This window comes from Dermacentor variabilis, unplaced genomic scaffold (genome assembly GCF_050947875.1).
Source record: "Dermacentor variabilis isolate Ectoservices unplaced genomic scaffold, ASM5094787v1 scaffold_13, whole genome shotgun sequence".
NCBI lineage: Eukaryota > Metazoa > Arthropoda > Arachnida > Ixodida > Ixodidae > Dermacentor > Dermacentor variabilis.
Window position 1 is genome coordinate 26,705,450 of NW_027460291.1, and position 14,293 is coordinate 26,719,742.

Genomic DNA, 14,293 nt, shown 5'->3' on the forward strand with positions numbered 1-14,293 from the left:
GCGCTGAATGCATATCCTAATCAAGAATCTCACCCAAACTTATGTCTTGACTGTCTATAGGCTAATAACTTGTATCTTGATTATCAGCTGATTTTGATCGAAGCCTATTGAGCTCGCATCATAATTCAACAGCTTTCTCCTTGTTGTTTACCACTTTGCCTGCAGTTTTAACTTTCAGCACGAGGAGGTTCATTGTTCTTGGCAGTTTGTACTTGTGCAGAAAAAAAATCGTGTTCATCCCTTACGACATAAAGAAGTGACTCTTGGCTGTTTTTTTATTTCAGAAAGGCAAGCACTGCTGGCACTGGGTCTGCTGCAACTCAGTGCCCATTCTACAAACGGTTGCACACCTTCCTGGGGAACCTGCCTATGAATGACACAAACCTGGTACAAGAGAGCTTTCAGGTGCAACATTTGTTTATTTTGGTTGTATGCAAACACTAGAAATGGACTGACATACTGAAGACAGTTGGCAGTAAAGTTAAGAGAATTGCATGTTACTAAAGCACATGACATGAACACGAGGCATTGTTGTGTGCCAGAGTACTAAAATGCACAGATAATTTTAATAAGCGTCAGTCTGTGTAGCTTCGAAATCATTGGTTAAGATTTCCGACATACCGGAAGGCACAATACTTCTTACTTTTCTTGGAGTTATGAAAATAGGGTGAAATAGGTAAGGCTGGTTTTGTTACAAAAGGGTACCGGCGTAGACCATGTGCTTTAGGGTGTACCAAAACTCTTTTAGAGAAAACAGCAACTGTTGCATAAAGTTCTGGTATATTGAAGTGTTTCTGCACGTTATGTGTACCGCTTCCACTCATCATGCAACACTGTAATAGTCACTTAGAAGCAACATTCAGTAACCTTCTGTTGTTGTTCTTTTCTTAATCTGGACATGGTGGAGCGGCTGCCAGAGGGTGCAGAGATTGTTGCCTCAAGACCGCCATCAGAAGCGCCGAACAGTCCAGACACTGTAAATGTCGAGGCGTCGACCAGTCTGGCCTCGACCAGTCTGGCCTCGACCAGTCTGGCCCCGACCAGTCTGGCCCCGACCAGTCTGGCCCCGACCAGTCTGGCCCCGACTAGTCTGGCCCCGACCAGTCTGGCCCCGACCAGTCTGGCCCCGACCAGTGAGGCATCGACGAGCCAGGCTTCAACACCTGCTGCATCATCCGAGAAAAGTCACACGCTCAAAAGTCGACAGCCGACATCATCAATAGATAAAGTTGTGCTGCTGCTAGAAAGGCAGGAAAACCGTGCCGAAAAGATGGCTAAAAAGGAGTACAAGCTTTCCAAAAAGACGGTCAGTCTCCAGGAGCAGGCCAATGACATACACCGTGAAATGGTGACCATAATCTGCCAATACATTGAAAGCGGGCAGGAGCGTCAACCTGACTGTCCAGACAGCCCAGAATAAAGACCCGTGTACACATATGCTCCAAAAATTGCCCAGTCTTTCACGTTCTGTTCATTGTTTACAATTGCATGCCTAAAACAAAGCTTTTCAAAGTAGTCATGGCTTCAATGAAAAGATGTGCTTGGCCAAAGCACGTCGGACACTTTAACCTGACGAGCTCACTGCGTTGCTCACACAAACAGGATGCGGAAGCTCCCCGACTGCTGCTTCAGCACTCCACTGTGTGTCGCACTGATCACGCATGCGCTCGCATAGATTGTGAACGATGCAACTAGCTCGCACAATGCTGTTGACATTTTCGATTTGGCACTCAATTGCCTTCAAGACCCTGAACCTAGCCTTCAATCTCCCAAAGGCATTCTCAACGACACGCCTCGCTTTTGAGAGTGTGTAATTGAAAATTTGCACTGTTGCGTTGCTTGCACTCATGTGAGGGAAAGGCTTCATCAAGTGACGCTGCAAAGGAAAGGCCTGGTCACAGAGGAGGACCGCTCCTATTGGTATCCCGTCAATAATTTGGCCTGGCAGAGTGAAGAGATCAGTTCCTACTACGTCCGGTAATATCGAGCCTCTGTACACTGCTGCATCATGATTGCGAACTGGAGACCCTACGTTAATAAACATGAACTTGTAGTTGTGGTCTACAACAGCAAGCAAAATTATGCTATACCAGTCCTTATAGTTGTAATAGTCCTGCGCATTTTGTTTGGGTGGCGAGACTTTTATATGGCAACCGTCCAGCGCGCCAAAGCCCTGCGGAAAGCCTGTGCAGGCTTCGAACTGTCGCACGTGGTCTCTAACATTGTTCAGTGACGGAAACCGCACCACTTGGGGCTCGAGAACATCTACGACAACGTCACAAAACTCTCGGAAGATCAGGTTCACGGATGGCCGACTCACACCGAAGAGATGCGCCACAGTCCTTTCCTCTGCCGATGTGGCGAGTCTGTACAGCGAGAGGGCGGCGCGCTGGTGTAGGGGTATGCGAGCTCGCATGTTTGTATCCTCCTGTGTTAGTGAAGGACACGAGCTCACGATGTAGGCAAATGTGGAACGGCTCACGCGAAAGTTGGCCTTGATATCATGATCCGACAACGTCGGCACGGTGGTGTCGTACCAAGACGGTGGTCTGGAAAGCGTCCACACACTCCTTTGCCTGGCAGACATCACCACAGCGAGTGCAACGAGGCTGCGACATCGCCTCTCGGCCGCCTTCCGCTTCTTCTTGATTGACGCTTTCTGAATGCGCACAGCTTGCAGTTCAGCCCGTTTTGCAGACGACAAGGCCTCGTGGTGCGCAACCAGGAGAAGCAAATCGGGTGGACAATCACGGTCGCATTCATAAGGCGGCCGGCTAACCTCCATTCCGCGGCTGTTCTCGGGTGCGCGTCGCAAAGTTGCACCACGTTCCACACTGCACCTGCTGAATCGCGCAGACGGTCACTCGCGGTACGCAAGAAAAAAGGAAATGCACAGTGGTGCTGCGCTTAGTACAAGCGATGGAACGTGAAATGGGACGCTTCACCACGTTGAAACCACAACAAACGCAGCCATTTTGCAACGCTGTGGATCGGATTGGATCGGCTAACTGAGCTTCTTCGCTAGTTTTGCAAACAACTTTTGCAAATAGTTAAATACACACTGTACAGCATGTAGCACAGAAAATAATTGGAGAAACAAAATTTTTTTAGAGTTAGTGAGGTAAAAAGTTCAAGAGTCACGTGATCAATCGTCGAAACGGAAGTGAACCGACTGAGCATGGTAGGTGCCGTGTGAGCGCTGCCACCACCGTTCCGTTCCCACTGCCGTTACGGCGTTCAACTGCCGTTTGCGTTGACGGCCGTTGCAAGTGCCCGTGTAACAGGGGTATTACAGACCGGCACATATTCGTGTCTTGCCCTTCTCCACGGTTTATCCCGAATTATATCGCGACGACGCCTGCCCGTCCAGCGGGCAGACCTCCACTCTATAGCACAGATGCTCCGGGAGTGCGGGTCGAGATACCCCAAGTTCGGCAATAATGTTTCAATAATGTTGGCAGTCAGAGAAAGCGCCAAAACTTGTCGCAGTAAAATTCAGTACACGCGAAACTGCGTCACAGCACCCTGTGCGACTAGCATGCCCAAAAACTACCGAAATTAGTTAAAATAATATTGGGGCTCCATAGAAAGCGTCGCAAACATCTTCCAGTACGATTAATTCAAATTAACTTCTCTTTTCGTTAACTGGGTCACAAGTCTAGCCTTGGTGCCGGGCATAAGCCTAATTGCTTGAAGTGCGTCGCAGACTGTCGAACAAAGTTTCTCGCCTTGCCGTAGTCCAATAGTGCAGTGATGCCATATCGAAGTTCCGAAGGAACGCAATAATTCGCGGGGAGGCCGCCAAACCAGGCTAAATCGCAAAATAGAAAAAAAAGGCAGACGGGTGCCCGAACAGTCCAACGCTCAGATGCGCGGCCGGTCTTTCTCGCTTCGGCGGTGTGTCTGACGAATGAGGCAAACATCTGGCTCGTCATTCGCCAGGTTCGCCTGTCGCTAGGTAACGGAAGTGAGCCACAAAGTTTAATTTAATTTATACGCAGATATTTTTACTTTTTCCGGGAAAGAATGAAAAAATAAAACAATTTCCGTTAATCTCATTTCACATTCTTTTTATTTCGTTGCTACCGGCCCCAATTCGTCGGCGTTAATACTATAGCGTGGCGTGTTTCCTGTTTCCAATTTTCGCCGAGTGTCCGCTCTTGTTCTATTCCTTTTTCTATGGTGCCATCGTGCCGAAATCTGAGGCGGCGATATTAACGGCTCATGCGTCTTGTTTTTTTGCTTTCTTTTGCCTTGAGCTCGCTTTCAGAAAGACATAGTGCTATAAATGTCATTAGTTCTTGTCTCCTAGATTTAAATACAGGTTTAAATAAACTCTATATACCATTCAACCCGGAGAGTAGGCGTAAGCGGGTATGCGCACGCACACGCGCGTGCACACACGCACGAGCACATACACGCACGAGCACATACACGCACGAGCACATACACACACGAGCACATACACGCACGAGCACATACACGCACACATACACGCACACATACACGCACACGCACACGCACGCGCACACATACACGCGCACGCACGCACGCACGCGCACGCACGCACGCGCACGCACGCACGCGCACGCACGCACGCGCACACACGCACGCACGCGCACACACGCACGCGCACGCACGCACGCACGCGCACACACGCACGCACGCGCACACACGCACGCACGCGCACACACGCACGCACGCACGCACGCACGCACGCACGCACGCACGCACGCACGCACGCACACACGCACGCACACACGCACACACGCACGCACACGCACGCGCACACGCACGCGCACGCGCACGCGCACGCGCACGCGCACGCGCACGCGCACGCGCACGCACGCACACGCGCGCACACGCACGCGCGCGCACACGCACGCGCGCGCACGCACACGCGCGCACGCACACGCACACGCGCGCGCACGCACACGCACGCACGCACACGCACGCACGCACACGCGCGCGCACGCACACGCACGCACGCACGCACACGCACGCACACGCGCGCGCACGCACACGCACGCACGCACACGCGCGCGCACGCGCACGCACACGCACACGCGCGCGCACGCACACGCGCGCGCACGCGCACGCACACGCACACGCGCGCGCACGCACACGCGCGCGCACGCACACGCACACGCGCGCGCACGCGCGCACGCGCACACGCGCACACGCGCGCACGCGCACGCACACGCGCACACGCGCGCACACGCGCGCACGCGCACGCGCACGCACGCGCACACGCGCACACGCGCACACGCGCGCGCATATACACTCCCTCTCCTTCCATGCTGTCTCGCAAAAACGTACGCCTGCAAACAGACTGAATGGCACTCGTTCGGCAATCACCGTTCGAACTTCAGCTGTAATAAATGGCTTTACGGTTTAAATTTCGCACTTCAAGTCAATGTGCCCTCTCCCGATAGAGTACAAAACCATTTGCTTCTGTCGTGTGACATAACCGCCCATCCCCGAGCAAAAAAATGCTTTCACGCGCCCCCAATGTTCCGACTAAGTGCCATAAATGCATATGTTGTTACAAAAGACTACCCTCCTGGCGCAGACAGCTGAAACTTGTTGATACCCGGCTATTAAAATTATATTGTGTAAAATTTGGCCCATTCAGTTACGCATGTGAATTGTACACTGGATGGTCAAGGTGCAATGTCCACAATTCCTGAGTATGTCCATGCTACAATGCACGACAGTATATATTTTTTAAACGTAACACAAAGACATGCGCATGCCTGTTGTTATGTTGTCCGAGGAATAAAATATGAGCATAAAAGCAATGACTTAACAAATACGCAAGCCATTCCTACGTTTTAGGAAGTAAAAATAGAAAATATAATATTTGAAGAGCCCTCCTGAATAAACCAAAACAGGAACCAAATCGTGAGTTTTGTGTTTCGGCCATCTGGTGGAATACTACCGAACTCAGTCCTAGGTGGCGTTAAAAAAACGGTATCACGGCATCCAACTGCTGCCAGCATGATGCGCAACGATAGGTGCTAGCGGTTAAACAACTCGGCCACGGTTTCCGACGTTGCCACCAGTGATATGCTCGGTTATTTATACATACCACGTGAGCTTGCACGACCGCGTGTCAAAAATCGCTTTTGGGAACAGTGTTACGCCATGTGTAGAGAGTCAAGATAGGCATCAATAGAAAGCTGAGTCTCCGCACTACATACGCTGCCCTCGGTATAACGATAGACGCCGTAGTTTTATCACAGGCATCGTTCTTGCCTCGAAAATTGAGTACAAATTTTTGTCGTTTCCATAGGCTTCCATTGCTAAATCGTTAACCGCTGTGGGAACAAAATTCTTACGTGCCATAGCGTGATCATTACATTCGGCTCGTGTGGATTGTCTTCCAGAACACGTCTGTCACCTGCCTTTTTCAATAATCGACCTACAGCTTTTGGTATTCGCGAAAACCCGCTGGTTCCATTGAAAACGCGCTAGCTTCGTGCCGGGCTCACTTGGGGCGCTAGTTGGTGCCTGTCCAAAAAAGCTGGTTTTAGGGACTAGCGAGGTGCGCGAAGAGTTCGCTTCCTCGCCGGACCTCCTATAATGTTCTTTCACTGACTTGCCAGCCTTGCCATTCTCGCTGCCGCGCGCACGGAACGCCATCGAAATTTGGCGCGATGCCAATGTCGTGATGTCAATTTGCCCTGGTGAAGCTGGCGCGAAATCAAAATCGCCATTACGTTTAATAGTTTAAAGCCCACGCAGTAAGGTACCCACGGGCACACATCCCTGACCACACATTGGAGAATACGTTGCGTCTACCTTTGGGATATTCATTGAACTTTTTCCGTCATACTGCGCAAATAGGCGCTTGTCCGCATCTGTCATGTCTTATTTATGTGGATGTGTACTTGTTGCGCTGTATTTGGAATTTGCAATGTTAGACCAACTATCCCAACAGATGGTCCTTCTGAAGAGAAGTGATGCGCGTAAAACGGAAGTTTGTTATTTTTTATTTTTTATTAATGCATTTGGTTGGGGGGGCCACCTTCACGAGTGATCAGAACGGGCCAACAATAGCATGCCTTTTTAGTAAATGTACGTGCTTGCTATCTGTGACAGACGTCTTTTTAATTTTGGCGTTTGTTTCGAGATAAATTACAATTAGTCGATAGCTAACGCTATTCCGATGTTTTTCTGCTATGCATGTTGTTTTTTTACCTTGCGGCTGCTAAACGTCGTCCGCCAATTTCGGGTATTTATTTATTATATTTGTTTGCTACAAAGAACAGAAAAACAGCACATAGTCTGCGCTTCACTAAGACTCCTGAAAAAATTCGGGGGAAAAAACATCGTTTCTGAATTGTATTTCTGTCCCTGTGTTGGGCTTTTGTAGATAATGTTCATCAGGTTTTTTGCGTCTTCTTATGCCTCAATGTTGACGACGTGAACGCCACACTTTCCATAAAAGTATTTCGGGTCGCACTTGGATGCATAACGCCGTGCACAATTGTGCCACTTGCATTTTTATTGTTAATCTTACTAGAGAATGTGCTAATTAGCATGGTCGAACACGCTTGTGGACCTGTTTGTGTCGTCGTTCCGACGCGGCTTTTAGTAGACATTTGATTTATTTAATCGACTTACGATTGAAAAGACGCGTTCTCGCAATTTTACCTGTCGCGCACGAACTCGCATTGGTTAAGCCTTACGTGTATTTTGAAAACAAAGCACACCTGAGGTGTGCCTACTGACTGTACGCCTTCCGGTAGGAAACGTTGCTAGCGTGCACATATGTCACCGTTGCTTCCTCGTCCCCTATGATGGGAAGTCAGACAAGGTCATCTTCATGTCGAAAAACAGCTAATACACTACTCTACTCTTAAACATGCAGTACGCAGGTAAACAATGTGACATATTTGTCATATTTGTTAGTGTTGCAAAGAGGACCATATTACCGTGAGGCAAAATGTTAATAGGTTACGCGTGTTGTTCCGGTGGCACTAAGCAGTCGGCATACCTTACGAATAGCTATCCGCATTGCAAAGTGTGCCATTGTTAATTCCTTTGACAAAACGTATTTCACAACCTCGTGTGCTGATAAGAATCTGCCAACTTCTCCTAAGCGTGTGCTCATCAGAGAAAACAGTGACTCTCTTTTGTCGGTGTCTGTCACAGTCCTGAATTCCTTGAGCATTCTTGCTTGAGAAACATAACAGCACCAGCGGTCGTAAGGAGTTTACAGTGCGTTAGTAACTCCGAGAAGCCAGAGATTCCCTGAATATCATACCTTGCTATTTTAATTTAAGCTCTTGAAAATTACTACAAGCCCATAGTGTTTTGATACGCTCGACAGTGCTTTCAGAGTAAATAGTTCAGCAAACTAAAATAATTATCTTTCGTTGTAATTGATTTTTACTCCACCATCAATTTAATGTTTTTTTTTACAAATGTACTCTCGATATGTGGCCACAAATAAGCAGGAGACGGCCATTGCAAATTTCCTTGATGTGAAATGACAGTCGATATCTAAGGGATTCAACTGTAAGGTTTTTATAGCTCTTTTTAGTTTAAGGTCAGTTTCTCGCGCTCCTTAGAGTTTTGGACCTTTTCATGTTTGCCGCAATAAAATACTCGCTATTCCAAACTTCGTCCTCTGTGTTGCTTATGTCTACATGTCCCTTTGTTTATTAATTGTGTATTTCTTGTATAGTGCGAAATTGTTGACAGTACTCTTCAACCCTTTACAGTGAACTTCAGGCAAGGATAGCAGCAAGGAAATTTGCACGCATCGCACAGAAGCTGGGCTACAACGTAAATACATGGATTATATTCTCTATATGAATTGCTTTTTTGAAGTGTGCCGTGTTTACATGTTCTATTATGCACACTAAACTGATTTATATTTCATTGTGACAAAAGGATTATGGCATCGAATCAACGACGCAGCATATACCTCTGTATATTTCACAATTAATACATTCAGCTTCACGCCGTAAAAAGCATTTTGCAGTAGCTCTATACCTCGCTTTTTTGGTGCTGTAAATAAAAATAATTATAAAAAATCTCGTTTTAGAAAACGAGACAAGGGCGAAGAACGAAAACTTTGTGTTAATTTGTTGCTTATGTTAGTTAATTTTAAGGACACACACACATATGTACGCAAGTGTTTGTATATATATATATATATATATATATATATATATATATATATATATATATATATATATATATATATTATAAATATGTGAAATCCCACAAGTACCGCCGGAAGAAGTAAAGAAAACCTTGGGAGCTATGCAAAGGGGGAAGGCAGCTGGGGAGGGTCAGGTATCAGATTTGTTGAACGATGGTGGGCAGATTATGCTAGAAAAACTGGCCACCCTACATATGCAATCCCTCATGACTTCAAGCATACCGGAATCTTGGAAGAACGCTAGCATAATCCTAATCCATATGAAAGGGGACGCCAACGACTTGAACAATTATAGACCGATCAGCTTACTGTCCGTTACCTACAAAGTATTCACTAAGGTAATCCCAAATAGAATGAGGAACACCTTAGACTTCTGTCAACCAAAGGACCAGGCTGGATTCCGTAAATGCTACTCAACAATAGACGATATTCACACTATCACTCAGGTGATAGAGAAATGTGCGGAATAAAGCCAACCCTTATATATAGCTTTCATTGATTACGAGAAAGCGTTTGATTCAGTCGAAACCTCAGCAGTCATGGAGGCATTACGGAATCGGGGTGTAGACGAGCCGTATGTAAAAATACTGAAAGATATCTATAGCGCCTCCACAGCCACCGTAGTCTTCCATAAAGAAAGCAACAAAATCCCAATAAAGAAAGGCCTCAGGCAGGGAGATACGATCTCTCCAATGCTATTCACAGCGTGTTTACAGGAGTTATTCAGAGACCTGGATTGGGAAGAATTGGGGATAAGATGTAATGGAGAATACCTTAGTAACTTGCGATTCGCTGATGATATTGCCTTGCTTAGTAACTCAGGGGACCAACTGCAATGCATGCTCAGTGACCTGGAGAGTCAGAGCAGAAGGGTGGGTCTCAAAATTAATCTGTAGAAATATAAAATAATGTTTAACAGTCTCGGAAGAGAACACCAGTTTACGATAGGTAGCGAGGCACTGGAATTGGTAAGAGAATACATCTACTTAGGACAGGTAGTGACCGCGGATCCGGATCATGAGACTGAAATAATCAGAAGAATAAGAAAGGGCTGGGGTGCGTTTGGCAGGCATTCTCAGGTCATGAACAGTTCTACTTAACTTGAGGACGACGCAACCAGCTATGGAAAGAAGAATTATAGGTGTAACGTTAAGGGATAAGAAAAGAGCAGATTGGGTGAGGGAACAAACGCGATTTAATGACATCTTAGTTGAAATCAAGAAAAAGAAATGGGGGGGGGCTGGGCAGGACATGTATTGAGGAGGGAAGATAACCGATGGTCGTTAAGGGTTACGGACTGGATTCCAAGGAAAGGGAAGCGTAGCAGGGGGCGGGAGAAATATAGGTGGGCTGATGAGATTAAGAAGTATGCAGGGACAACATGGCCACAATTACTACATGACCGGGGTAGTTGGAGAAGTATGGGAGAGGCCTTTGCCTTGTAGTGGGCGTAACCAGGCTGCTGCTGCTGCTGCTGATGATGATGATGATATATAATATGCCGCTACGCACCTGCAATATGTTCTACGATAATTTTCCCACCCAAGTGCCTATTTTCAGTAATGTACAAATATTCACAGCTGAACAATTTTGATTTCTGTTGCTTTGAAAGAACTGTTCCTTTTCAACCGTGCATTCAGTACTATCGACAACGAGGTGAAGGCAGGGCTCTCGTATGTTGGCAGAAATTTTTGCACTTCCTGCATTAACTTTGAAAACAGCTTTTGTTTTAGGAACTTCCACGCTGAGAAAAGGGAGACCATGCTCTTTATTGGCTGCAGATAATGATCGTGTTGTTTGCATCTTACCACGTCGGTAACATAGTTTATCCGAAAGCCACTCCAATATCAGTGCGAACAATTAGACGTCATTAAGACAAGGTGTGAGGTTGTCGTGATGCACGCTGACTGTGACACTTCACATTATTTCGGGACATGAGTTTCTACACGATGAATTAAGGGCGTAATTGGCTATCCTGCCGAATTAAGCGATGTGGCGTAATTTTCCTATCTTGGAGCTTTCTGTAACGTGGGGTAGTAGCCTTCGTGAATTTCTTTTGAGCCTATTATAGCATGAGCGCTACTTTAGAAAAATCACCGCCCAAGCACACCATACAGATGGGTAACCAGCAAAGCTGAAACGTGCGGGCCCCGGTGTTTATCACTGGATTAATCCCGACGGTTCATTAAACGACGGCTTGGTAGTATGCGGTATCATCGGTACGCAATTGCTGCTTGCCCTCGGCTGCACGAGCCTGTTCCTCGGCCCGGGTTGCAGCATTGGCAAGGCGCAGACGAGCTGGCTTCTGATTCTGCTAGCGGCGTTTCTGATCGAAAGCTACGTGCTCCCAGGGATACATTTGACGTCAGGCTTCCCCATTTCGGAGTCGGAAAAAAAAAACTACTGCGCCCGCTCTCGAGTGGGATGGAGAGCAAGGATGACACTACTGGTTCAGCTAATCCAACACCACGTTGATAGCACACGGCCTTTTTACTCCGATCCATGACGTCGTGTTATCTGGCCGGACTGGGGATGGTCCCGAGTAGGCAACAGGGATTCTGGCGTCACCGCTTGCATTGTGTCAGCCTTGTCAATGGAAATTTCGGGCCAGGTAGCGTGACGTCATGGATCGAAGTAAACAGGCCTTGTGCTATCTAGGTGGTGTTGGCAAATCGCGCGTCTTCTTTTTTGTGCATGCGCGTCGGGTTGCGCCAGAGGCGTTTTCGACGTACAGGCGACAGACGGATGGACGGACGGGTGGGCGGAATCGGCTAGCCATATACAGCTTTGCTGTAAAGTCAGGTCCATAGCCGGCTTGGCTTTTAAAACGAAGGCTCTCAGAGCAGATAGCGTGTGGCGCTCAGAGAGCGCAAGGCTGTGCTTAATCGATTTTCCAAACAATATCTAGAGTTGTCATGACTGATCTGAATGATCGCACCCAGATTTTTTCTTAAGCACACCACGGACCCAAGCAAGCGGCGGTTAAACCCTGCCACGCTTAATTGTGCGGGGCTTCACCGTGTTGGAGTACGAGAGGATCCTCGAGGTTAGGCCACTGCCGAGTGTTTGGACCTTTAAGACCCTCTCAGCAGAGTCACACAGCCCTTTGGCCTCTGGTTCACGCAGGTGGCACCCTCTGACTCACCCGTCCAAAGGATATCGGTAGTTGCAATTTAATCTTCCTCTCTTGAATTTTCGCCTTGATCTCTCAAATTCAATGCTTCCTCTCTTCACTTCCTTTTACTTCCAATTTTCTAGGCAGCACAGGACAACATGGTCTAGTTTATCCAGCACTAGGTATATCATTGTTACGGTGCGTTTGGACAGGACTGTGTGGGCAAGTGGGAGACGAAGAGGAAGTGGTAGACTGTCTACTGGAGCTGTGACCTTTGTACCAGCCTGCGCGTTTACCACTAACTTTTTCCTATGTAAATAGTAATACATACATTTGCGCGTCGGGCTTCCTCTTCGTCATAGTTGGTGGAGTTGCGGGGTTAAGACTCGGAGCGGAGCTTCGAAGTGGCCCCCGCTTCGATTCTTCACCGATGTCGCAGGAGACGGTGCCTGGTTCGATAACACCCAGGTCGACTGCGACGACTCTCATATTCACGCATCCGCGTGATCCAGGAACCTTCTGCGGCACCGATGGCGACTGGCTGGAGACGTGCAAGCGGGTGAACAGTCACAACAAATGGGATCCCTCAGTGATGCTGGCGAAGATAATCTTTTACTTGGCGGGAACAGCGCGAGTGTAGTTTCAAAATCGCGAAACAGGACTGTGTGACTGGGAGACCTGCAAGCAGAAGTTGCGAGATCTCTTAGCAAAACCGTTGGGTCGGAAGGTCATCGCCAATAAAGAGTTGGCATCACGAGTTTAAACGTCCACGGAGGGTTACGTCGCCTATATACAAGATGTGCTGGCACTCTGCCGCAAGGCCGACGCTGAAATGACAGTCTGAAAAAGTGTGGCAAGTCTTGAAAGGCATCGCCGATGACGCCTTCAATATTTGTGAGAACTGTAGTTCGATTAAGGATGTTATCACGGAGTGCAAGCGTTTCGAGCAGGTGAAAAGCCGACTTTTCTACCAGTCAGTTTTACGGCTTCCCAACATGGCTGCAACATTGTCTTGAGAAGACTGACAATACTCTCCTACGCAGCAGCAGCAGCAGCAGCCTTCAGAGCAGCTGACCGAAATAGTGCTCTGTGAGTTGAAAGTCATGTGTCGTGTGGCTGTGTACCCACCTCTCAAGGTTACATGCGCTACTATGGTCTCCCTTGTTCAGGCTATTGTGCGCCAAAAACTCGTCAATTATGGCCTAAAATTTGTTTGCACCGTGGCGAGTTCCAGGCCGACCGAACGTTTTTCGCTCGTGCATACCGAAAATGAACGGGTCCCTCGATGTTCTCGCAACATGGCAGAGTGGCAAGCACCGGATAACAGACCTGTTTGTTTCAGTTTTCACCGCGTTGGTCATGTCACTCGATACTGTCGAAACCGCTGGTCCTCGATGCCGTCCTCAAACAGCTCTCGTCCAGACGATAGTTTTCCCCATTTCCAGCTTCAAGCCGAGCCGAACCTGCACGCCACGTACGATACGACCACATGGCGCCATCGTTCACCGTCACCGAGCAGTCACCAGTCCCCTTCGCCGCAAGGTCGTCGCCCGTCGTCCACGTCACACCAGTTCCGTCGCCTGTCGCAGTCTTTCCGACCTGGGCGTGTACCTCCCGAAAAATTAAAGATGCAGCTCCCGGAGGTGACGCTGCATTGCCACTGTCTCCGCTAAAGCCTGTCACCCTGCCGCCCAGACGCTATATATATATATATATATATATATATATATATATATATATATATATATATATATATATATATATATATATATATATATATATAATCGAAGTTGACGGTGTACATGTCCCAGCGCTTGTTGTTACTGGAGCCCATGTCTAGGTAATAAGAAACCATCTTCGTTGCCGCCTGAAGGAAGTACTTACACCAGGCGCATCCTGTGTTATCAGGATCGCCGATGGAGCAACGACCAAACGCCCATTATCCTTGCAATGGGTACTGTCTGAATAACTGTTGCTGGTTTCAACACTTCCGTATTATT

The 14,293-nt window shown here is 47.8% G+C and overlaps 1 protein-coding gene across 1 annotated transcript in view; it reads left to right on the top strand.

The window, feature by feature from the left end:
• Positions 1 to 14,293, top strand: part of LOC142566828 (uncharacterized) — a 157,803-nt gene that overhangs the window by 48,430 nt on the left and 95,080 nt on the right. Inside the window, exon 4 of the mRNA XM_075677719.1 lies at positions 8,733 to 8,796. Coding sequence (XP_075533834.1) covers positions 8,733 to 8,796 — 64 coding nt within the window. The remainder of the gene's footprint in view (positions 1 to 8,732; positions 8,797 to 14,293) is intronic.